The 24295-nt window shown below is 44.9% G+C and overlaps 2 protein-coding genes across 6 annotated transcripts in view; both read right to left on the bottom strand.

Moving 5' to 3' along the window:
- Positions 1 to 4404, bottom strand: part of ADD1 (adducin 1) — a 47495-nt gene extending 43091 nt beyond the window's left edge. For 4 of the 5 annotated variants that reach the window (XM_082238527.1, XM_082238529.1, XM_082238528.1 and 1 more), the window contains exon 1: positions 4250 to 4404. The gene's annotated coding sequence lies outside the window, so the exon portion shown is untranslated. The remainder of the gene's footprint in view (positions 1 to 4249) is intronic. The other variant, XM_082238530.1, reaches the window with a different exon arrangement.
- A 3404-nt stretch (positions 4405 to 7808) lies between these two features.
- SH3BP2 (SH3 domain binding protein 2) lies at positions 7809 to 23513 on the bottom strand (the record flags this gene model as incomplete). Its single annotated transcript, XM_082238553.1, has 12 exons — positions 7809 to 8894; positions 9869 to 9928; positions 10040 to 10121; positions 10579 to 10634; positions 13218 to 13347; positions 14593 to 15178; positions 16945 to 17010; positions 19414 to 19502; positions 20133 to 20203; positions 21591 to 21708; positions 22560 to 22662; positions 23378 to 23513. 12 exons carry the CDS (start codon positions 23511 to 23513, stop codon positions 8757 to 8759), a joined length of 1635 nt encoding a protein of 544 aa, XP_082094679.1. The 3' UTR covers positions 7809 to 8756.
- Positions 23514 to 24295: the final 782 nt, after the last annotated feature.

Raw genomic sequence — 24295 nt, 5'->3', positions numbered from 1 at the left:
CTGATGGTGTTTCCTGCTTGGCAGGGGGTTGGACTCGATGGCCCTTGTGGTCTCTTCCAACTCTATGATTCTATGATACCATCCACTGCTCTATCTGATGGCATTCAAGTTAAAACGAGGAGCGAACAGCGCCCCTGAGCCTCAGGCAACAGAGGAGGAGCAGCTGCCTGCTGCAAGAACGCATGCAATCTTATGCAGAGGGGGCTACATGGTGCAAAAGTAACTGCTCCATTGTCTATTGTCTGGGCGCTATAATAGTGCACTAAAGTGGCAGTGTAGAAGTGGCTGTCAAATGTATCAGATGACTTGCAGCCTTTTTGAATAAGCTCTGCTGTTTTTTAGCCCGGGGTGCGGTGAAAACAAATAGTTGTGGCCTCTTAAGCAATAAGCAGTTGTTCAACAAGATCTTATCTACAAAGTGCATCTGAAAGTGACACACCATGAGGTATTTGCTAATATTTGTACCAATATAGGAGTTTCATATAGGGTACCAATTGTTTGTATTTTATTGTTGAAAGTTAAGAACATTGCTATTAGCAATATACCACAGCTTCTATAGCCTACGTATAGTAGGGGCATTTAAAATGAGAGTAGTCATAGCAATTCATAGTTAAAAGTATAAGCCGGCAAATGTATCCTTTGTTTTGCTCTTCAAAATACGACAACCCAAAATGCTTTCATGCTTTGTTAACTACAGCTTGCCATGCCATCCACACCTGCAACTAGCAACAAACTCAGTTTAAACAGTTCTACCCGGACACTGAGGTCCAGCACGGAGGGCCTTCTGGCGGTTCCCTCACTGCGAGAAGCCAAGTTACAGGGAACCAGGCAGAGGGCCTTCTCGGTAGTGGCGCCCTCCCTGTGGAACGCCCTCCCACCAGATGTCAAAGAGAACAACAACTACCAGACTTTTAGAAGACATCTGAAGGCAGCCCTGTTTAGGGAAGCTTTTAATGTTTGATGTATCACAGTATTTTAATATTCTTTTGGAAGCCGCCCAGAGTGGCTGGGGAAACCCAGCCAGACGGGCGGGGTATAAATAATAAATTATTATTATTATTATTATACAAGCCAGCTTTAGAAATCATCATTAGCTAGTTTCAAATTAATCTGTTACTGTTCAGGTTTTGCAAAATCACATGTCAATGTGGTGTCAGGCCCTGCATGCTCTGGCAGGGGAATGAGGTGAAAGGAGGTTTTTAAGTTTTGCTATTGATAGTTCAAATTTTTAAAAAGCTGTAGACATAGGAGAAACAGAGCCTTTCACTCTGTTGAACAGGAATACCCAACATGCTGCCCTTCAGATGTTGCTGGACTACACCTATCACACCTGGCCACAGAGCGGATGGGCCAATCCAGTCAGATGGGTGGGGTACAATAAATAAATAATAATTACTGGCCTCTGCTGGGGTGGATGGGAGTTGCAGTCCAACGGAGGAAACACACTGGCAACCCTTACTGTAGGATAACGCTCGCTCAGTTCTCTTAGCTATTAATTGAAGCAAGCAAGCATCCAAAGCTTAAAAACAAGGCTTCTTTCTAAGGACACCACACCCAGGGCCCTGCCTAAAGATTTTAATTCTTTTTTTTAATGGAACATCTGCGTGTACAATGAAGTGAAGTGCCTAATCTCAAGCTGACCGCCACCTAGAATGCCTCTGCTGTGGGTGCTCCTGCAAAGTGAACTGAAACAGGTGGCTACTAGGAAGAGGGCCTCCTTGGTGCTGACATTCTGGTAAAAAAAAAACAAACCCAAAAAAACAACCCACACACATAAAAACCCTCCCCAGAAAAGCTCATCTACTGCCTTCTTTTGGACACAGATGAAGATTTCATTCCCCCACTGTAAATGCTAACTACCAAAAGCCTGGTGCCCAAAAGCTAATAATGGTGCCAGTCTACTACATATAGGAAAGAATAATTGCAGTAAGTTATTTTAGTTAATTATTCTAATCAAAGATGTTTTAAAGATTACTATAGTTAAAAAGCAGACTACACATTAAAAAGAAAACACTTAAGAATGCTAATACAGGTTGGGTATAAACCACAAACTAACCCAGTTCAATTAGGAACCAAGAGATTTCCTCCACTAATCCAGGGGATAGCAGAGTTGATCTATGCTGGTGTTACCGGCTAATAGCTTCTTTGTATGCTGAGCAGTCCCTCCACTCAGTTTCTGCATGTCAGCCACCTATGGTCAGGTGCACACTCTTACCTTCTGTAAGGTAGAATGCAGTATTATGCATGAAATATTTGAAAAATAGAGTAGTTATGTTATTCAGGGGCCCTTTTCTAAATGTCCCCCATTTTAGAGATATGACAGTTGGCTATTAATATTATTTGGCTATCTCCACATAGAAATAACTGCAGCCCTAGGATTCGTTTAGCTTCTGGCAGTGCAACATCAACTGCCCAACACCTAAAGGAGCTCCTGTTCCTCTCCCTGGAAATAAACCCAATAAGCCATTTTCCAGCTTCACAACTGCAGGGTCCCTGCCTTCAGGTCCACAAGTTTCATTTGGGAGGTATGTGTCTGTGCAGAAAACTTACCAATTGAATTATATGGAATTCAAATTGCAACGCAATAAAGAAGCAACAAAAAGACAATTAAAAACCTCACCACATATAGAACAGCACATTACAACTGATACAACAGGCAGAAAAACCAATTCAAGTCTTTAAAGTGTATATGTTTATGCAGCTAAACACCACCGCTTATAAGCAACCAGAAGGAACCTGAAGCCTCAGAGTCAAAGAACGAAGTATTCGACTGGGTGGTGGTGGAAAGAAACAGCCCCAAAGTAATTCAAAGACCAAAAATGTTCAGAGTCTGAGAAGTGAAGGAATCCTTAAAAGTGGGAAAGGGAGAAGATAAAAATATAAACTAGTACAGTACATGGAACAAGAAGACGAGTTCTGTACGTGCAGAGGTATGTGAGCACACAGTACAGACAAGCATCCCATTCTCTAGATGGAACACTTCCATTATTTTTAAAATGTCCTCGGGCATAGATGCATTGCAAGCAGTCATCAGTGGACAAATAAAGCAGTTAATGTTCTGGGCTTGGGGACAAGCGCAGTCACCCACTCCCCCACTAAATAAAAGGAGAGGTAAGAGATGCACCTGGAGAGAAGCATCGGAAACGAAGCATGCCTCAGTGAGCACTGGATGCTGAGCAACTGTGGGAGGCGGGAAACGGGGGGGGGATGAAACAGCTGAAGGGCCCGATCCCTAATTCCAAGGTTGGGGGGGGGGTGTCCACCACCGTTTCTAACATAGCATGCTACAATACAGGCCCACCCATGCAGTGTTGCCACGCTGACTTGGAGACCCCCGAGATCTGCAGAAGCACACAAATTCTTTTAGCAAATAATAATAATAATAATAATAATAATAATAATAATAAATTTTATTTATATCCCGCCCTCCCCAGCCGAAGCTGGGCTCAGGGCGGCTAACAACAATCAAAGGGGGGGGGGGAGAGGGCTGAAGCTGCTGCCGCCGCCGCTTGATCCAGGAGTGCAGGGCCTGCTCTGCAGGCACTTAAGCAGCTTCCCAACCAGCAGGCCCAGTGGGGGGGCCCCAAGCTCTGGGGAAACGGACGCGGGACACAACCCCCCTCCTCCTCCTCCTCTTCCTGCGGGGAGGCTTCCCCCCTCTCGCCTGAAAACACGCCAGCTGGAAGAAATCCCCACCCCCACGGCAGAGTATTCAATCTGCTGCTTGGGGGGGGGGGACGGACAAAAGAGGGGGTTGGGCAGGGGGGCCGCGCGACGGAAAAGGCGGGCTACAAACATCACGGCAATAACGGCGCCCTGACTCTAGAGCATCTGCCGCCGCCAGAAGGGCTTCGCTCGTCGACGGCCCCGTCTCGTGGGGGGGGGGTCGCTGCAGAAGAGAGGCCGCTCCACCCCCTGCATTGGACGCGACCCGAGCCTGAGGAGCTCCCTCGGCGCGCCGGGGGGCTGAGATCCCGCACAGACAACGAGCATTTCTTGGTGGGGAGGGAGGGAGGGAGGGAGGAGTCACCTGTCGGGCAGCGGAGCGGGGCGCCCCCCCTCACCACCCGCACCCCGAGCCCCGCACGAGCCGACGCCGAAGAAGGGTCGGCACGGGGCAAGGGGAGGGGCGCCCCCCCTCGGCCGGGGGGGGGCGGCAGCTCCTCCCTCCCTCCCTCCCTGAGGGGCCGCCCCCTCCCGAGCCCCAGGGGAGGCGAGGACGCGGCGAGGCCGGCGGGCTCTTCTTTACCTCCCTCCCCTGAAGACGAGGAAGCGGCCGCAGCCCCGGACGGATCCGCCACAGACGCGCCTTTCGCAGCCGAGCCGACCCCAGACGCCGACGCCGCCGACGCCTCCCCTGCCCGCCCTCTCTCCGCCGCGCCAGGGTGCGGCTTTGAAGGGTCCGCAGGCCAATAAGCGCCGCAATCATTGGAGCGCGCCCGCGTCCCGAGCAAGCCGCCTGCTCATTGGCCGCTCCTGCGGGGAAAAGGCCCGCCCACCCGCCTTCTGGGATCGTAGACTTAGAAAGGCAGACTAGGGAGTCCGCGCTCTGCTGCCGAGATGCCCCGGGTCCTTTCGGGGGCCATTTCCCAGAGCAGGAGGCGACAAAAGGAAGAACCCGGGATTTTTAATCCGGCGCAGCAGCTTCTCGCCCACGCATTCAGACGGAATGTTGACGTGAAGGCGAAATTTTTTTTTTTTTTTTAAGAAACGAACTACCTCCTTAAACGTTGTTTTTTCAAAGTAATACCCAGCAATTAAAGTACAAGCACAGGCGGTGGGTGGGTAACACTCTGGAGCCTAATGCAGTGCCGTGGAAGCTGTTATTATTAGAAACAACTTTAAAACAATTTACGATCACAGAATAAGGTGTGAGTCTTACAAAATATACACCCTAAGAATCAAAAGCCAGGGCAAAGAGGCGGGTCTTTGGCATTTGCCAAAAGCTGCGTAATGAAGGTGTCAGATGACACCTATGGGGAGTGAGTTCCATAATTTAGGGGCCGCTGCAGAGAAGGCCCAAACCCAAGCCGCCGCTACCCCATTGGATTTATGAGTGCAGAGGAACTACCAGGAGGTCCCTGGCTATTGATCTTAACACCCAAGAGGGTCTGTAAGGGAGGCGGTGGACTTTCAGGTATGTGGGGCTTGAGTCATTCAGGGCTTTAAACACCAACATAAGCACCTTGAATTGGGCCTAGAAACAAACTGGCAACCAGTGCAGCTGTTTAAAACAGGAGTTATATCTGTATGAAGCCCCACGGGACATGGGTGGCACTGTGGCCTAAAACACAGAGCCAAGAGCTTGCCGATCAGAAAGTCGGCAGTTCGAATCCCCACAACGGGGTGAGCTCCTGTTGCTCTATCCCTGCTCCTGCCCACCTAGCAGTTTAAAAGCACGTCAAAGTGCAAGTAGATAAATAGGTACTGCTCTGGCAGGAAGGTAAACGGCGTTTCCGTGCACTGCTCTGCTTCACCAGAAGCGGCTTAGTCATGCTGGCCACATGACCCGGAAGCTGTACGCCAGCTCCCTCGGCCAATAAAGCGAGATGAGCGCCGCAATCCCAGATTCGTCTGTGACTGGACCTAACAGTCAGGGGTCCCTTTACCTTTATATGAAGGCCCAGCCACTAATCTGGCCGGTGCATTTTGGAACAATTGAAGTTCCCGAGTTGTCTTCAAGGGCAGCCCCAAGATGTGGGTAGTACAACAAAGAACCAAAGAAAAAGTAGCAATTGTCATAATGAGCAGAACATTTTAGGCAGAACAAAGGATGCTATGCTGGCTGAGTAGTAAAGGTAAAGTAAAGGTAAAGGTACCCCTGCCCATATGGGCCAGTCTTGCCAGACTCTAGAGTTATGCGCTCATCTCACTCTATAGGCCGGGAGCCAGCGCTGTCCGCAGACACTTCCAGGTCACGTGGCCAGCGTGACAAGCTGCATCTGCATCTGGCGTTCCCGCTAGTAAGCAGTCCCTATTTATCTACTTGCACCCGGGAGTGCTTTCAAACTGCTAGGTTGGCAGGCGCTGGGACCGAACAACGGGAGCGCACTCCGCCGCGGGGATTCGAACCGCCGACCATGCGATCGGCAAGTCCTAGGCGCTGAGGTTTTACCCACAGCGCCACCCGCGTCCCACTGAGTAGTAGGAATTACCAAATCTAACCAGAATTGCAATTCATTAGCTCACTCACAACACATTAGTCATTGTTTTAGTGTTTTTTAAAGTGTTTAAAGTGCTTTCTTGCCAATTCAAAATTTCAGTGGATGGTGAGTATACATTGTCTTGATTATTACCCAATGGAAATGGACAGGGTCTTAAAGGATATAAGGTACCAGTGGCTTCCGACAAATTTTTCACAGCATCTGTCTGGCATCCTGGACTGAGAATGGAAGTCATGACATCTGCAGTGGAATCCACAACTGTCCACAGTATCTCAATAACCATGGACTGTTGGTGGACTGATGGACTGGGGTGGCTGCCGTTGTGGCAGTGGGTGGCAAAGACACCACACATGAGGAGGAGGTTGCTGGTTTTGTTTTAAAAGCACCTGACATGCAGTTTTTGAACAGGGCAACTAATATTTAAGACTGTAAAATACCTATACGTAATCCATTTGTCTTGGATATTGGTTCTCTAGAATGTGTCTCAACTATTTCCACATGGCTTCAAACATCAAGCCAACACTTCCTTTTCATTGTAAACTAATGCTAATACTTCTCCTTTCCTGTTTGGTCTATTCCTTTTGAATAGGTTATATGTCTGTTACCACATTCCAGTCATGAGTTTCATGCCACCAGGTTTCCATAATGCCTATTATATCATGTTTGACACCCTGTATTAAGAGCTCAAGTTCATCTTGTTTATTTCCTATGCTCTGTGCACTAATATAGAGGCAACTGTAACCATAAGCCATTCCCTCCAGCTGCTTCATTACTGGTTTTTTCTTGTATATTAGCAGGTTCCTGTAGCACCACCCCAGTTTCCTGTCCATCAATGATGTTATTATTCCCAGTACTTGGTGTCCCCATCCTCTGAAATATTGTCTCCCTCATCCTGAGGATTCAGTTTAAAGCTCTCCTAATCATGATGTCATATGTTTGACAGGTGGCTTCTTCCACCCACCTGTCCTATTTGTCCTGCCAAAGGTCCTTCATCCTTTGCCTATTGTGGGGTGGGTGGGAGGCTTGGTGAGATCTAAGGGGATAGGGGATCTAAGGGGATAGGGGAGTTGCCAAGCTGTAAGGGGTGGGGATGGCAAGGAATAAGCTAGGAGTGGGTGGCTTTTCTGGGACATAGGCAGTTTGTGAGCAAAGTGAGTGGGAACAGCAGCCACTGGTGCTACAATTAATATGCTGGTCTTTAAAGATGCCACAAGGTTCTATACCCAGTGCTTAGGTAGCTGTGCTCCCTTGGGTTGAAGATTTCCAAAGACCTTCTTCAAAAAGGAAAAAAATGTGTTTCCTGAATATTTTATATAGGAATAGCATACAACAGTATTTTCTTTATACCTGAACAGGATTAAATTAAAGTTTGGTGCATATGTGGTTTGTGTACACATAACTACTATCTATGTTAAGTAACTCATGCTTGTTATATATGACCATGACTTGAACCATTTATTCAGTCTGATGCACCGATTTGGTTATAAGCATCTTTGAAGCATCTGCATTCAGCACTTGGTGCAGAAAGTCTCCCTTACCTTGATACGACACAACTTCCACAGAAATGCCTTGCCTTCAAGACATACATGGCACACATGTCTCTTGCACAGCAAATTTCTAATGAATACATTGTGAAAGATGTAGTATGGCACTGTTGACTTAATATTGAACCAAATAATTATACAGGAACCATCACAAATGTATCAATACAAATCACAGATTGAGAAATCTTTATATAAACCCTGTTCAGTAGAGTTCTTCTTTCATAAGAGTCATAGTTGTTGCTATAGTTCTTACAATATAAAAATAATGAAATATAGGACATTAAAAACCCTTATTTTTCACATTAATTTGCATGTTAAAAACAAGTTGCCATTCTATTTATTCATTGGGTTAATACTTATGGTTAATCATATGGTCAACACATTTCTTTAACTTAACTATTTGGTATAATATCAAAAAGTGCATATACGTCAATATTCCTGGTAGATTTTTCCAAAATTACAATTTGGCGTCAGCTGAATTTTCACACAGTTACCCTTGCACAGAGGTGCTTTGTAACTCATTAAGCAGAGCAAAATACAACAATATTGTGTGATGCGTGTAAGAGTGAGAGAGACTGGTGCTTACTTTGACAATTATAGTGAGGGTCTAGAGGCCTAGGGGGTCCAAATGCCCTTAAAATATCACAATTGTGACAAAGCAAAAGTGACAAAGCACATTCATGCATGGTTTGTATTATGGTGGAGTTTTGTGTTATTTATAGCTAAATTATAAACTGTTTAAAAACTTTGTCAAGCACCAGTGATGAGTCAAAAACCAGCCAGGAAAACACATAGCAAGAAGCCATTAGTACTTTGCTTCTAGACATGTCTCTTAGTAGCTCTGTTAGTTGTCCATATGACCCATTCAAGTTAGGAGGTGTCTTCAGCCCTCTTCTGAAATTGGTCCAGACTCTTTATGAAAAGCACAGGGGGAGGGGGGAAGGGATATCAGTCTATAACCATTCATTAATGAGGAAGGTCAACAGTTGTGTCCTAGGATTCCATAACTGTGCTTGGTGTTAGAGCGAGAGTGGATTAGGTAGGTCTGTCACCTGGGTCCAGAATAGCCGTAAGGAAATTTGAGGACCAGATTACGGTGGCTGGGCAAGACATGGCTGCCGTAGTGCTCAACCAGACTTCCAAGGCTTAGAAACACAACATCTGCCTCCAGGTAAAACTTTGAGTCCTGTTGCGGAAGTAAAATGGACATCTGAAGTCACTGACCACCGCAGGAACATTCTATGACAATACAACAGACATACAACTCAGAGCAACTTTGACATACTGCAAAACATAACTAATTGGCTAAACTCCATAATGTTTGCAAGCCTAATTCTGGTTAATGTTCAGATCAGAATACTGTATTTCCTCCCTTTAAACATAAAAAAGGTAAAGGGCCCCTTAAAGTTAAGTCCAGTCGCAGACAACTCTGGGGTTGCAGCGCTCATCTTGCTTTACAGGCCAAGGAAGCCGGCGTTTGTCCGCAGACAGTTTTTCCAGGTCATGTGGCCAGCATGACTAAGCTGCTTCTGGTGCAACGGAACACAGAAACCAAAGCAGTGCACGGAAACGCCGTTTACCTTCTCACCGGAGCAGTACCTGTTTGTCTACTTGCACTTTTTGGCATGCTTTTGAACTGCTAGGTTGGCAGGAGCTGGGACCAAGCAAGAGGACGCGGGGATTCGAACCACCGACCTTCTGATCGACAAGCCCAAGATTCGAACTGCCAACCTTCTGATCAGCAAGCCCAAGAGGCTCAGTGGTTTAGACCACAGCGCCACCCACGTCCCTTTCCCTTCAAACATACGAAGACCTAAATCTGAAAAATCAGATGAGCGCCTTGGAAGTCAAACGTTTTGGTTTTCGAACACCGAAAACCCGGAAGTAACTGCTTCGTTTTCAAACACTTTTTGGAAGCCAAACGTGCCACATGGCTTCCATATTGAGTTTTTTGCATGTAAATGCTTCTAGAAATGCATGCTTCAGTTTTCAAACGTTTCAGAAGTCCAACGGTCTTCCAGAATGGATTACGTTTGAAAACCAAGGTACCACTGTAATCCAAACTCTGTGGAGGAAGATTAGTTTAGAAGCACAGCGAATATTATTTTATTCAATCACATAAAACAGAAGGGAATAGTTGCAAACCATGCTTTTACCCACCTGTTGAAAGATTCTGTAGTTTCTCACTTTCCCAATAGATTCATCCCATACAACCAATACCTTAAAGGAGGAGGAAAAAATCAAGATAAACACCTTACAACAACAACCATGTCCCAAACATCTTCCCAGTTGATATATTTTGAACAAAATTATTACAATTTGGTTTATTACCTTGCCAGGATTTGTGGATGAATTCCTAATACAGAATAATCCACTTTTCGGGTGTCCTGTGGGGTTTTCTAATCTGAACATCCTAAAATTGTAGGAAAATACTGAATTGTTACTTTTTTGAAACAACAAACACAAGCTTCAATATGGCAATCACAACAAATCTGCCACAGCATGCATTTTCTGCCAACAGCATGCATTTTCAGAACAGGTTAAAGATTTGCATAGCCACTCAGAACATGGATATTTGAGGAAACCACAACATACCCATTATGGGAAACAGATACATACTGCACATCAATGAGAGCAACCTAACCTAGGCATAAGTTGCCACAGGATCCCATCTTCAAAGCTCTCGGCACCCAATAATCAATGCTACAATAGTACATATCAGTACGTATCAAGTGCCCAGGATTCTGGTTTTCAGCCCTTTGCCAGCAGCTATTTCCCCTCAGTTTTCCATCCCTTTTACTGACTGATTTTTGCAGCAAGCACTAGGAAATATCGACATACCACAACGGCTTGCAATAAATGTATTTTACCTTTCAACTTCAAGGGATTCAGAGGTGTTCACAAATACTGAATTAGGCAGCTCAACCTGTGTGAAAAAAAAGGGTTGTCAAGCCAAAAGAATAAAAAGAGTACAATAGGTAAATGCCTATCAAAAGCAACTTTATGATCACACGTGACCACACCCATCTGTGGATCAAGCCCAAATCACACACATAGGGAAGCATATGTGACATCAGGGCAACATTAAGAGAGTTGAATTCTGAGCTGGCACTTCATCAATGCAAGTTTTTATTGCTAGATGCCTTCAATGACAAATTACAGGAAATGCAGAATACTGCCCCTAAGATAATAAAAGGCAGATGCCGCAATACCAACAATTCTGTAACTTGACTTGGCACTCAACAAAAGCCTGGCAGAGTGCCCTCTTTGTGCCAGGCTTACGGGAGGGTGAGGTGCCACCAAGCATGGGCTTGGGGCTGATGCTGCCAAACTCTGTCCCTCCTCCGTGTCTCTTAGGACTGTAATCACCACAAGACTCTGTCTGCAGCCACTTACGGAATCAACATCCTGCACACATCTACCAAATGCTTGGCCTTCCCCCACCCCACTTGAGTGGAGCTTATCATGTGGCAACGGTTCACAACCGGACTTGCTTGGCATTGGTAGGATCTATTGTCCAGGGTGCGTAAGGGTGGGCTCCCTGCTTACCTTCTGGAGCTAGATCTTTAAGGGGCTTGAGGCTGTGGACTCAAAGCCTGAGAGATGGCTAGCCAGCCATACCCTTCAGGTCAACAGTGGTGGTCATAAGCCATTTGCTACTACATGGTGCCTCACAAGACGAAATTAATCCGTTCCGTGAGTCTCTTCGTCTTGCAGTTTTTTCGTCTTGCGAAGCACGGCTATTAGCAGCTTAGCGGCTATTAGCGGCTTAGCGGCTATTAACGGCTTAGCGGCTTTAAGAAAAAGGAAACAAACTCGCAAGAACTCGCAAGACGTTTTGTCTTGCGAAGCAAGCCCATAAGGAAATTTGTCTTGCGGAACGACTCAAAAAACGGAAAACTCTTTCGTCTGGCGAGTTTTTCGTCTTGCGAGGCATTCGTCTTGCGGGGCACCACTGTACTTACACTTGTGATTACTTTCTTGCCCTAATCTGCTACTTGCTGCAAGTACAAGCCCACATTTTCAAACACTATGGACTGCATACTTGAATACTGTGACACACATTACAACATTCCTACCGCATCGATTTTCCAGATGTTTCTGGATTACACCTCCCATCATCCTTGACCACTGGCTATCCTGGCTGGGGCTGGTGGGAGTCGGGTGTCCAACAACTTTAGACTGTAAACTGCCCAGTGATCTTCAGATGAAGGGTGGCATATGAATTTAATAAATAATAATAAATACAGTGGTGCCTCGCAAGACGTAATTAATTTGTTCCGCAAGTTTTTTCTTCTTGCGAGTTTTTCGTCTTGCGAAGCACGGTTTCCCATAGGAATGCATTGAAAATCAATTAATGCGTTCCTAGGGAAACCGCTTGCCAGGCTGGCGGTGCGGAGAAGGGCTTTTCTCCCCACCGCAAGCCTTCAGGACAGGTACGGGAACAGAGGGGAAGGGGCGCAGCGCTTCTCGTCTGTTCCCGGGGCTTGCGGTGGGAGGAGGGTTTTTCCTCCCCACCACCAACATTCAGAACAGCATTCTGAATGTTGGCGGTGGGAAGGAAAACCCTCCTCCCACCGCAAGTCTTCAGGACAGCCATCCAAAGGCTGGCGCGGGGAGAAGGGCTTTCCGCCCCACCGCCAGCCTTCGGAGGAGCCTTCCGAAGGCTGGCGCGGGGAGAAGGGCTTTCCGCCCCACCGCCAGCCTTCGGAGCAGCCTTCCGAAGGCTGGCGCGGGGAGAAGGGCTTTTCTCCCCACCGCTAGCCTTCGGAGGAGCCTTCCAAAGGCTGGCTCGGGGAGAAGGGCTTTTCTCCCCACCGCCAGCCTTCGGAGGAGCCTTCCGAAGGCTGGCTCGGGGAGAAGGGCTTTCCGCCCCACCGCCAGCCTTCGGAGGAGCCTTCCGAAGGCTGGCTCGGGGAGAAGGGCTTTTCTCCCCACCGCCAGCCTTCGGAGGAGCCTTCCAAAGGCTGGCTCGGGGAGAAGGGCTTTTCTCCCCACCGCCAGCCTTCGGAGGAGCCTTCCAAAGGCTGGCGCGGGGAGAAGGGCTTTCCGCCCCACCGCCAGCCTTCGGAGGAGGTCCGAGGACAGTGGGGAAGACGCGCTGCGCTTCCCCACTGTCCCGGAGATTTCCCTATGGGCTTTCGTCTTGCAAAGGAAGCCCATAGGGAAATTCGTTTTGCGAAGCGCCTCCAAAACGGAAAACCCTTTCGTCTAGCGGGTTTTCCGTCTTGCGAGTAGTTCGTCTTGCGGGGCACCACTGTAATACCACTGCATTTTTTTGATGCAAAGGCAATGTCTTGTTGAGCTGCATGTGAATTTAGTGTATACTCCTACTTTACAAGTGCTTTTGCTGTAGCCACTCAGTAACATATGAAGCCGTTCTGCTTGTTTAAAGATCATTAGATGATTTGCCCATCAATTCCAAATCAATGTATATCAGGGTTCTGGTACTAGCCAACAGGATAGGACTGTATAAAGCAGAGCAATCTTACGGAATGAGCTGCATTACCTTTTCATAGTCACCATCGGAATCTTCTCCAGATAAGTCTGATTTTGAAGGCAATAGTGGATTCTCAAATGAGGCAACTCGGAAACTTTGTCCATCTGGAGAAGATCTTCTAGGAGAAGCAGAGTCTAAACTGAAATTAGAAAGGAAATATTACATCGTTAACAGATTACGTAAGGAGATTCACATATGCCCAGTGCTTCATATGAACTGAGTCTGGGATAGATCTACTGAGTCTTCATAACTGAAGCATATGAATTGAATAACGCAATGCAACCAATAAATACACATGTAACACTTGTGGCTGCACACAGCAGGCAAAAATTGGCAAAGGCAGACAAGTCGCTTTGCTCACCATTGTTGATCTTCCATTGAGAAACTCCCAGTAAAACTTCCAAGGGACCCTAGAATGCCTGGGAACAATGTCTGAAAGCTAATTATCTAAAGCCATTCCAGATGTTTAATTAGCATTAAAGGTAAAGGACCCCTGACAGTTAAGTCCAGTTACGAACGACTCTGGGGTTACGGTGCTCATCTCGCTTTATTGGCCGAGGGAGCCGCAGACAGTTTTTCTGGGTCATGTGGCCAGCATGACTAAGCTGCTTCTGGCGAAACCAGAGCAGTGCACGGAAACACCATTTACCTTCCCGCCAGAGTGGTACCTGTTTATCTACTTGCACTTTTTGGTGTGCTTTTGAACTGCTAGGTTGGCAGGAGCTGGGACCAAGCAACAGGAGCTCACCCCGTCGTGGGGATTCAAACCGCCGACCTTCCGATCGGCAAGCCCTAGGCTCAGTGGTTTAGACCACAGCGCCACCCGTATCCCATTAATTAGGATTAGGGGACCACAAATGCAGTCACCAATCAATCAGGAATCGAATTCAGGCAACCAAGACAGGGGTTTAGTCAGAAGCCTGGAAAAACTACAGTATTTTGCCATTTGTTAGAATCTGTGAAGCAGCAGCAGCAGCAAGCAGGGTTTTAAAAAAATTATGTTCTTCTGCCACCTCTGATGTTACATCAACAGAAAAAATAGTAAGAAAAAATTTTCACGAATGTTTTCCCTTTGTGTTGTGTTTTTAAATTTTGCATTCCTGGGACAACTTAGTTTTTTAATCCATTCCCCCCCCCCCACTAAAATCTGAAGTTTTAATGGGCTTTTAAAAGTTTTTTTTTTTTTTATTCACTAGTTTATCTATAAGCAGACTGTGAGTATTATTTGTAGGCTGGTAACTCAGCAAATTGTTTGCAAGACTGCTCTGGCAGCTTTCCATTCCAAGGCAAGGATTTGGGGGAATGGCAAATGAATTACTACCACATAAGTGAATTAACATCAGAATCTCCAACATGATCAATACACATTTGTTTTCCAACTTACTGTGGAGGCAAAGGATTCTCTGGTTTAGAAACAGGCACACGTGGTTTCTCACAAGGCACTTGAGGCTTAGCTGGTACTTTTGGTGTCAAAAGTCCAGGTTTCCTTGGTGCTTGGGTATTTACCAGTGGAGTCACAAGATACTGTGGTAATTTGGGCTTGGTGCTTGGCAATGAAGGAGGCACTTGCGCAGGAAGTTTTTTCTCTTTAAACCTCTGACTCTCTTCAGCAGTACGTAAAGTGCAGGTCAGTGGCAGACGTATACCTGAGGAAGAGCAACTCTCTGTGAGGTAGGTGGGCTTTTTGGCCAGAGGAAGAGGAGGCACTGGTGGACCCTGGTTAGTGATTTGATGGCGTGCTGGGTGGGGTCTCACATCATGCTCTGCTTGGCACTGAAAAGGGAATTCTCCTCTCCTGCTTAAGAGGACTTCAGGCCTCACATCCGTTAAGCTTTTCTTCAGGGAGGGCGCTGGAAGCACCGGCACACCACACCTGCCAGAGAACGAGTGTGCTTTTGTCTCTGGAAAGAAAGATTTTCCTGGCGATGGAACTGGAGGAGGCGGGTACACTGGTGGAGATACCACATGATCTGTGTAAAAAAGAAGCAGAACAAGCCCGTCATTTAAATGGAAGTGTCTTCTACTCAGAGGAGAATCTGACAAATTTATTTAAAGGTCATTTAAATTGTAGATGGGAGAGAGGGGGAAATGCCACGAGGCACAAATAGAGGACAGAGATGCAGAAATTGGAACAAGTGACAACAACCACTTTAAAAACTGTATTCAAGACGTTAGTGGCATTACAGTCCATTTAGTATGCAATTTAGAGTAAGTCACAGACCCTGGGAGGGACAGAGAAGGAAGGGGCATGGTCCAGATCTGGCCATCACTCAGCAGGCCACACCTCTAGTCCAAGTGCTCATTTTGAGTCTCATCAGTTACCAAACCATTATCTGGTATGCAAGGGAAGACACTTCAGGATGGATCCCAAAGTTATATTTTGTGGGAAGAATGAGTGACAGAGGTACAATTTGGGATTTTAGTGATCAAGACTTCAACACAGATGTTGCAAGTCACATTTGAGGAGACTTGGAAAGTTATTTGTTCTTTTAAAAGGGTTGTGAGATTGACTAATTGGGAAACCTAGTTTAATTCAGAAGCAGGATCTAGCTTATCTCAATATATTACTTACAATAGAAGGCAGCATGCCTAGAAAGTGGCAGGTGTAGCTGGGAACTGAGATTGCTTATACAGTGGTACATCGATTTTTGAATGTCTCTGTTGACGAACATTTCAGTTTTTGAATGCCATAAACCCAGAAGTAAATGCTTCGGCTTTCGAACGTGCCTCGGAAGTCGAACATGCCACACGGCTTCTGCTGAGTGCAAGATCCTGAGGCCTAGCTGTCGACTACTGAGTTTTCAGTTTTCAAAAGTTTCAGAACTTAGTCTTCTGGAACAGATTATGTTCGAAAACCAAGGTACCACTGTGTAAGTATACATTATATGCTTAATGTAAGTTGCAGCTGCATTGTTCGTGTTGTTAATCATTTCTTTTCCTTGTTTATATTTGGATTATTATTATTTTTTAAGTAATGTATTTCTTCAGCACAGAGGTGAGCACCCTTTTTGACCCTGAGGGCCACCTGCAGCGGTGATCACTTACAAACTGCATGCACACACTCATCCTTTGAGATCGCCCTTTAAAGTATAGCATTGCTGGAATGGAGAAGAGTAGACTCCTCTCCCCACCAGAAGGGAGACATCGCTCACCTCAGTTTGGCAGGCCGAGTGCAGCATTATTTACACAAAGAGGAAGGTGCATGAGGTGACTCTTCCTGTGTGCCTTCCTCCCCACTGGAATCATCATTTCTCTGGCATGCTAACCTGATTTTTACCAGTGGCAGCAAAAAGCAAAAGTTTAGAGTAGACAATGCTAGGATAGGTAGAGAGTTTGAAATCTGTCTACCCAACCCAGTGTCCTGATAGGTATGGAAATTGGCCCATTTGATAGGCAGGGAGGCGGTGATACACTGAGAATGAGGAGCTATGTGTTCATGCAAGTGTGCACATGTTAAAGTCTAGGGTACTCACACCCACTTTCCACACACACACATTGCTGGGCTGTGGGTGCCAAACGGTTTACCAATAGTGAATGTAACTTTAGCCATTCTTGCTATAGATATTATTTTCATTAAACCCTCAAGGTTTTTCTCCTCTTACCAAGTACCAATAAATCTCTTCATTTATTTCAAGCTTTGCACCAACAAATTGCACTAATTAGTTATAGGCTGGTCAGATTTCTGAAAATCATCAATCTGGTTTCTGTGGAGATGTAACTTCCTAGTTCCACATACCTTCACACTTTATACCATCCGAGTTGTCTGGCTGTAAATATTCATCATCTTCATCCTGGTCATAATCTGAAAATCAAGGTAATGCATTAAATAGCACAGCAAAGTTACTTGACAGTACATGTCAGGGGCTCTGCAGCAGCTTGCCCAGCCAGAGGAAAACATGATTGGGCTGGAAATGACACAAAGCCTGTAGCATTCTGCTCACATCCTTATACATGGCCTCTCAAAACTTGCTTTGGGGATGGTAAAAACTGCAGCGCCCCTTTAAAAGGCAAGCAACCAACATAAAGACAGAAGAGAAGCCCTGCTGGATCAAGACAAAGGCCCATCTAGTCCAGATTCTTATTCTCACAGTGGGCAACTGGAATTCCACAAGGGGCCAATTACAACAGTGCTCTCCTGACTTGTGGTGGCCAGCAACATGCACCCTCCGCCAGTGGAAGTGCAGCATAGCCTTATCCCTCAGGAATTTGCCTAGCCGTCTTTTGAAGCCATCCACATTGGTGACCATCATCACCGCTTCTTGTAGAATTCCACAGTTTAAACTATGTGCCATTTGATGGCTTTTCTTGTGCCTGTCCTGAATCTTCCAACATTGGATGACCCCAGGTTATGAGAGTGTTATGAGAGATGGAGAAAAGCTTCTCTCTCCCCACTTTCTCCACAACAGTCATAATCTTGAACGCCTCTCTCATGTACTCTCATGAACGCCTCTCTCATGTACCATTGCCTTTTTCTAAACTAAAAAGCCCCAGATTTTGCAACCTTTCCTCATAGGAGCTCTAGTTACTTGATCGTTTTGGCTGTCATTTCCTAAACCTTTTCCAGCTCTATAGTACCTGTTTTCCAGGTGAGCTGGCACAGTATTCCAAGTGTGGTCTCACTATAGTATAACAATGCTATGATTTTTCATTTTCAACTTGTTTCTTAATGATCCATAACATGAAGTTCACCATGTTAGGGACAGCCATGATACATTCATGTTGAGCTTTGCTACTAATTAGGGACTCTGTCTGTTCTCTTTCCCTCCATGTACCTTTAAGAGTTCATGCCTTGGCAGTCGTACAAGTTCTCTGGGGTGAGCCAAAGGGCAAGAGCTCTAGGGCTCTTTGCCTGGGGTTTGTGCACCTGGGAGGAGAGAAGGAAGCCAGTCCAAAGGGACTGTGGAAAGGATGCTCCTAAGCTTCTCACATGGAGAAAAGATATAGACAATCTGGATCTTCTTTGGAACCTGTTGCCCCACCCTTCCAAAAACAACATCATTTCTTTATTTGATCAGTTTCTTTATTTGAGGGTGAAACAGAAGTGGAGACTAAAACCTAAGAAAAACTAGCTGCCTGGGAAAGTGAATTCTCCCTTCCCAGAGAGAATATATCAACTGCCCCAGAGCTGGTGCCATTCTGATATTTTTTTGAATCACTACGAGTTCATATTAATGTGCATTAACAGTTTGTTTTTATGGTTTCTTTTCTGCCTTATTTATACACTATCATGTTTTCGATATGGTTATAGTGATTGTAACAGTTGCTAATTTAAAACATTATTGCTATTACTATGAGCAGCTTTGAGCTCAACATTGTTGTTGGAAAAGTGGGATGCAACTGTTAAGTCAAACCTGATTTGGATAGGGTTGCCTTTCCACAAAGGGCATCATTCACTTCGGAGGTTTTCCTGCACTCATTGCTGTCTGTGGAAGTACAGTGGTGCCTCACAAGACGAAAAGAATCCGTTCTGTGATTCTCTTTGTCTAGCGGTTTTTTCATCTTGCGAAGCAAGCCCATTGACGGATTAGCGGATTAGCGCTATTAGCGGCTTTTAGCGGCTTATCGGATCAGCTGATAAGTGGCTTAGCGGCTTAGAAAAGGGGGGGAGGGGAAAAACCCCACAGGAACTCGAAAGACATTTTCGTCTTGCGAAGCAAGCCCATAGGAGATTCGTTTTGCGAAGCACCTCCAAAACGGAAAACTCTTTCGTCTAGCGAGTTTTCTGTCTTGCGAGGCATTCGTCTTGTGGGGCACCACTGTACAGGTGGCAGCTGTGCCTAAGGAGTGTGGCTGCCAACAAATGATCAGGAGACTTAACGTGTGCTCCTGTTTGTTCCTTGGCAGGAGAGGCTTGCTGCCACAGTCAATCAGCTGATCGCCAGTGAAAGAAGCCTGCGGGGATTGGCTGTGTTAGAGAGTTCCATGTTGGGAACTCCATAATGCGGAGCTTGAAGTCATCACCTGTCAACTGACCAGCAGTGACTGCAAAAGCAGCATTTGAGTCCTAGCTGTGCTGCAGAGGAAGATCCAAGGTGAAGTCAGGTGATTGATGGTGGGCAGGGCAACCCACCTGTCAAAGTAGCCCTGTTGGGGAACCTAGGATCTGGCCCAGCCACCGGAAAGGTTATTCCCTCTGCCTCACTCCACAGGAAAAATGTCTACCAGCTGCATCACCTTTATGAAAAGGGAACTTCTAAATTCTTACCTGAATTTTCCACTGAATGTTGAGAGTAGTGTATATTAACGGGTCGTTCTACTGAGCCATAGAAACTGTCAACATCTGAACCAGAATCACTAGAGAGAGCAAGAGAGAAGTTTTAGAGATGACACTTGTACATTGGACTTATGGGAAGAGCAAAACTAGAGCACATTGATTCTGGAAATACAAAGTAACTGGGAAACTATTTATATCGTATGTTACTGACAAAATGATATTGTATTAACAGGCAACATTCTTATTTTAGACTTTATAGCAGCCTTCTCCAACCCTGTGGAACGCCCTCCCACCAGATGTCAAGGAGATGAGTAATTATATAACCTTTAGAAGACAGCTGAAGGCAGCCCTGTATAGGGAAGCTTTTTAATGTGTACTGTTTTATTATGTTTTTATATATGTTGGAAGCCGCCCAGTGTGGCTGGGGCAACCCAGTCAGATGGGCAAGGTACCAATAATAAAAAGGTATGTATGTATGTATGTATGTATGTATGTATGTATGTATTATTCTCCCTACTTTAGGGATAGCCCGTGTGGCACCCTCCAGATGTTTTGGAATACAACTCAGATCAGCCCCAGCTAGCATGGCCAATGGTCTGAGAAAAAAGGAGTTGGCCCAAAGCTTCTGAAAGCACCAGATTGAGGAAGGCAGCTTAAGGCAAGTTCCTTGTCATTCTTCTGCCATGATGCCTGTACCAGCATGTGCTGACCTTAAGTCAGTAACAGTTTCCTTCTTCTCATGGTAGTGATCTATTTCTCTTCTAAGTGAGGCCATCCAGTCCTGAAAGACAAATGATGCATTATTTGGTGGGATTTGTAAGCAACAAGCATTCTGAAACAGGTATGTTTCCAAGATATAACTGCACAAACAGCTATGAAGCATGTAACATTCTATTAACTAATTTGTATTTTCAAAGGAACTATTATACAAGATTTATACAGGGGAGTAATCTCACATGGGCCAAGCTCACCCCATGGCCAGATTTTTCATAGTACGAATGATACAACTGCACTATGGCGCATGCCAGCTTTCATTTTTTTTTAAGGAAGTAGTAAACCTCTCACCCTACTAGAAGGAAAGTGATGAAGAAAAATATGCAGGCACCCTTCTAAGCAATTTCTGTGGCATATGCCAGCCTGGCTGCTCCCATCTTTCAGTGTTTTTAGCCAATGAGTGAAGTTAGAACTGGGAATGATAAGTGAGTCATTTGGACACCCTACTGGGATCCTAAAGAGCTACTGCTTTCCCCTCCGCTCTAGTGCACTTTTCCTCCTAGTGCACTTTTCATTTTCTAGTCTCAGTAGTTCTAAAGACCAACTTTTGCCCTTCCCTCAATCACCTCAGGTGGTTTTGTTTGAGGTAAGGTAGTCTCTAAAAGTATTTTTTGCAAATGCTGCTACGTAATAGGTAGCTGAAGTCCAGGCAGCCCCTAAAAGTTCACCATATGGTTAACATACAATACAGTGGTCTACATGACTTCTCAGAATTAAGTCTCTTTGTATTTACTGCTGGCCACATGACCCGGAAGCTGTATGCAGGCTCCCTCGGCCAATAAAGCGAGATGAGCACCGCAACCCCAGAGTCAGTCACGACTGGACCTAATGGTCAGGAGTCCCTTTACCTTTACCTTTAAGTGGGAATAGGATTGCAGGCCTTTGCTTGCTTGTGGGGAAGGAGCATAGGGTGAGGGGGGGTCAGTATCAATACAAAACAAACAGATCTTGCATAAAGGCATTTATTTAAAAATTATGAAAGAGGAGTATAAAATTAACAATAATTTTAGCACAATTAAATTATTAAGAATAAAAAACAATTATTCTATACATTTAAAAATCATGTTATTTATCCCAGTGGGTCTGCTGTTGGAGTAGAATATTGAAATGTAGGGCTTTTTGTTTTTTTACTGGGCCATTAGGAAACATACTATCCTTGCTATCTCACCTGTAAAGAATTAAAATAGTAAAAATGAAAAATAAAATTAAAAGTATATCACTCTGCTTTTCACAATTATTAGTATATAATTATGGCTGTGAGGGGGCATAACTGTGATTATCATGGAGGGACCCTAAACCTCTGAATTTGCCACTACAGTACTGGTAGACATGGCTAGGAATGTAGCATTGATTGCCTTTCAAATATTTTATTTCAATAATAAATTTTATTTTACCTTTCTTTCATCTTCAGAGGCGGCAGAAAAAAACCAGGTCCTATGCTTTTTGCTAATGTGAACCAACTTGAAAGGAAATACATTGTTTGATGTTGTTTCTTCTGCTGCCCGCATAACCCTGTGTAACAATGAAATTATATTTAACCTAAAATCATGTTTATAAAGATAGCAAAATTGACATACAACAATTGCATATAGACTTTTCTGTCCCAAAGACCAACCAAATCAATGCACAACACAACATCTGTACTGCTTTGTCTAAAAGAGCTATAAAAATGTAACCCTGCTAAACTACAGGTGGAAACAACCTCCACAAATTAGGAGGACCACACGAAATAGTTTCCAAAGGGGTAGCCATGTTAATTGTTGCAGCTAAGAGTCTTGCAACCCCCTTAAAATACATTTATTATGGCATGCTTCTTTGTGGACTACAGCCGACTTCATCAGCAGCATGAAGCATTCTCCGAAATAGGCAAGTACTATACAAGCGTAAAACAAAATGCAAATGCAAAACAAGCCACACTGTGGGAACTATATTCAGGCTTAAATATATGTAAATAATTACAACAACAATTCATAAAACCATGCTGGTGAGAACACAAATAACCTTGTATTGCTAAGCTAATTCATGCATTATTAATTGAATTTATTATATAGCTACTCCATACCATAAGCTCTCTAGGCAGCTCCCAAAGCAAATTCAACAATTAAAATGCATTGATAGACAGATGCTCCATGAATATGCCTAATGCTCTTTTAAAGTCATCCATGCTGATGGCCATCACTGCATCTTATGGGAACAAATTCCATAATTTAGCTATGGGCTACGTGAAAAAGTAGTTTGACTCTCCTGAATCTTCCAACGTTCACTGGATGGCCCCAAGAGTTCTAGTATCATAAGGTAGGGAGAAAAACTTCATTTCTATCATGATGAAATACTGCAATAGGATAAACTATATTTCCACTTACCTATTATAGCCCTTCAGTGAGAAGGCACCCTGAGGAGCTGCCGAAGTGCTACTCTTAAAGTAGTAAATACATCCCTTATGGATAATCACAAACCTCAGTGGCCCTGGACCAGTATCAAGGACATGGAAAGAAGACGGGGGGAAAGGGACTTCATGTATTATTAGATTACAAAAAAAATGTACTTGCTTACATCAACACTGATGGACTTCGGGCCTATAGCATTTCCAGATGCCTATCACAATGCTAGGGGATGCCAGCGGTCTTCCCCCTTCCCATCCCAAATACTCCCTATGTGGGGCAAAGTAGTATTTTTAAAAAGTCAGTGAAAACACAATTCTGGCTCCTTGTGAATGGTTTTGCAAGTCAGATACTTGCCTCTGGAACACTGCTCCCTCCCTCCTTTCCACCCTGGAAACTGCTTAAACAGGAATCTGGTTAAGTATCAGAAGTAGCCATAAGGCCAACTAGGGAAAGGAAGGGGACATTTGTGCCAGAAAAGGGACATGCTACTAACACATGTACCTGGTTTGCAAACCCTATTTTGCAGGGAGCTAGTGTTACATCTGCACCAGACTTCATTGGCTGACCACTCAACCACATTCTACACAGCTGCAACAAAAGCTCAGCAATAGGATGTGGGGATGAGTGTACATTTACTGCACTAAAAACAGATAGTGAAATAAGGCATGCCAGTAAAATTAAGTCTAGTCCACTTTGACCTAGTGCAGATATAGCCTCCGTACAAATATAAGCACATACTTTATCACAGTTTGGAATGAAAGCATTTGAGGTTGGCACATCCTTGTTTTCCAACTTACATTTTAAGAGCTGGAACTGAGTTCCTCCTTTTTTGTGCAGGTATCCTGACTTGGTAACACCTCCAGGCATTGTCAGTAGGTTCTGTGCTCCAATAGCTTTCATTGGGGCAGGCCACAATGTCTCTTCTGAAGTCATTGTTCTGAAATTTACAAAATGAGCACATTAGAGATATCATTTCATTAACATACACCAACACCAATTTACATGTAATGCATTATCTAATTTGATACAGCCTACAAACACTGATCTATTTTCTGGAAACAGAGAAACTAGTCTAGCTTAGACTGCTGCAGTGTGTTGTAAAACTGTGTTAGCTCCATACAAAGACAGCACACTAGTAACTGGAATTGAGTACTGAGAACCATTTTGCCAGTAGAGTGGTACCTCAGGTTAAGAACTTAATTAGTTCCGGAGGTCCGTTCTTAACCTGAAACTGTTCTTAACCTGAAGCACCACTTTAGCTAATGGGGCCTCCCACTGCCGCCACGCGATTTCTGTTCTCATCCTGAAGCAAAGTCCTTAACCCGAGGTACTATTTTTGGGTTAGCGGAGTGTGTAACCTAAAGCGTCTGTAACCCGATGTACCACTGTACTTAAAAGCTCCACTGAATTCTGGTTTCTTTCCAAGAATAGTTCAGAGTGCTGGCGCTTACAAGATGCTACAGAATACTGTTAACAAAGGGCCTAATAAACTTCCCACCCTAGTGATAAAGTACACCCTGCCCCATCCCAATATAGAGACTGCAACTGTAGACATTACCAAAGAACAAGCCTCCTTGAATGAAGTGCTTACTTCTGAGTAAACAAGCATAGGATTCAGCAGCAAAAGGAAAGTTTCAAGAACAGTGATGGGGTGGAGGGGGGAAGCAAAGATGGCAAACAAAAAGCAAGGGAGGGAAGTCTTTCCTGCGGACCCG

The sequence above is a fragment of the Podarcis vaucheri genome (assembly GCF_965113315.1).
Source record: "Podarcis vaucheri genome assembly, chromosome: 9".
Taxonomy (NCBI): Eukaryota; Metazoa; Chordata; class Lepidosauria; order Squamata; family Lacertidae; genus Podarcis; species Podarcis vaucheri.
Note: the sequence above shows the minus strand (reverse complement) of the source record. Positions and strands in the feature narration are given on the sequence as shown.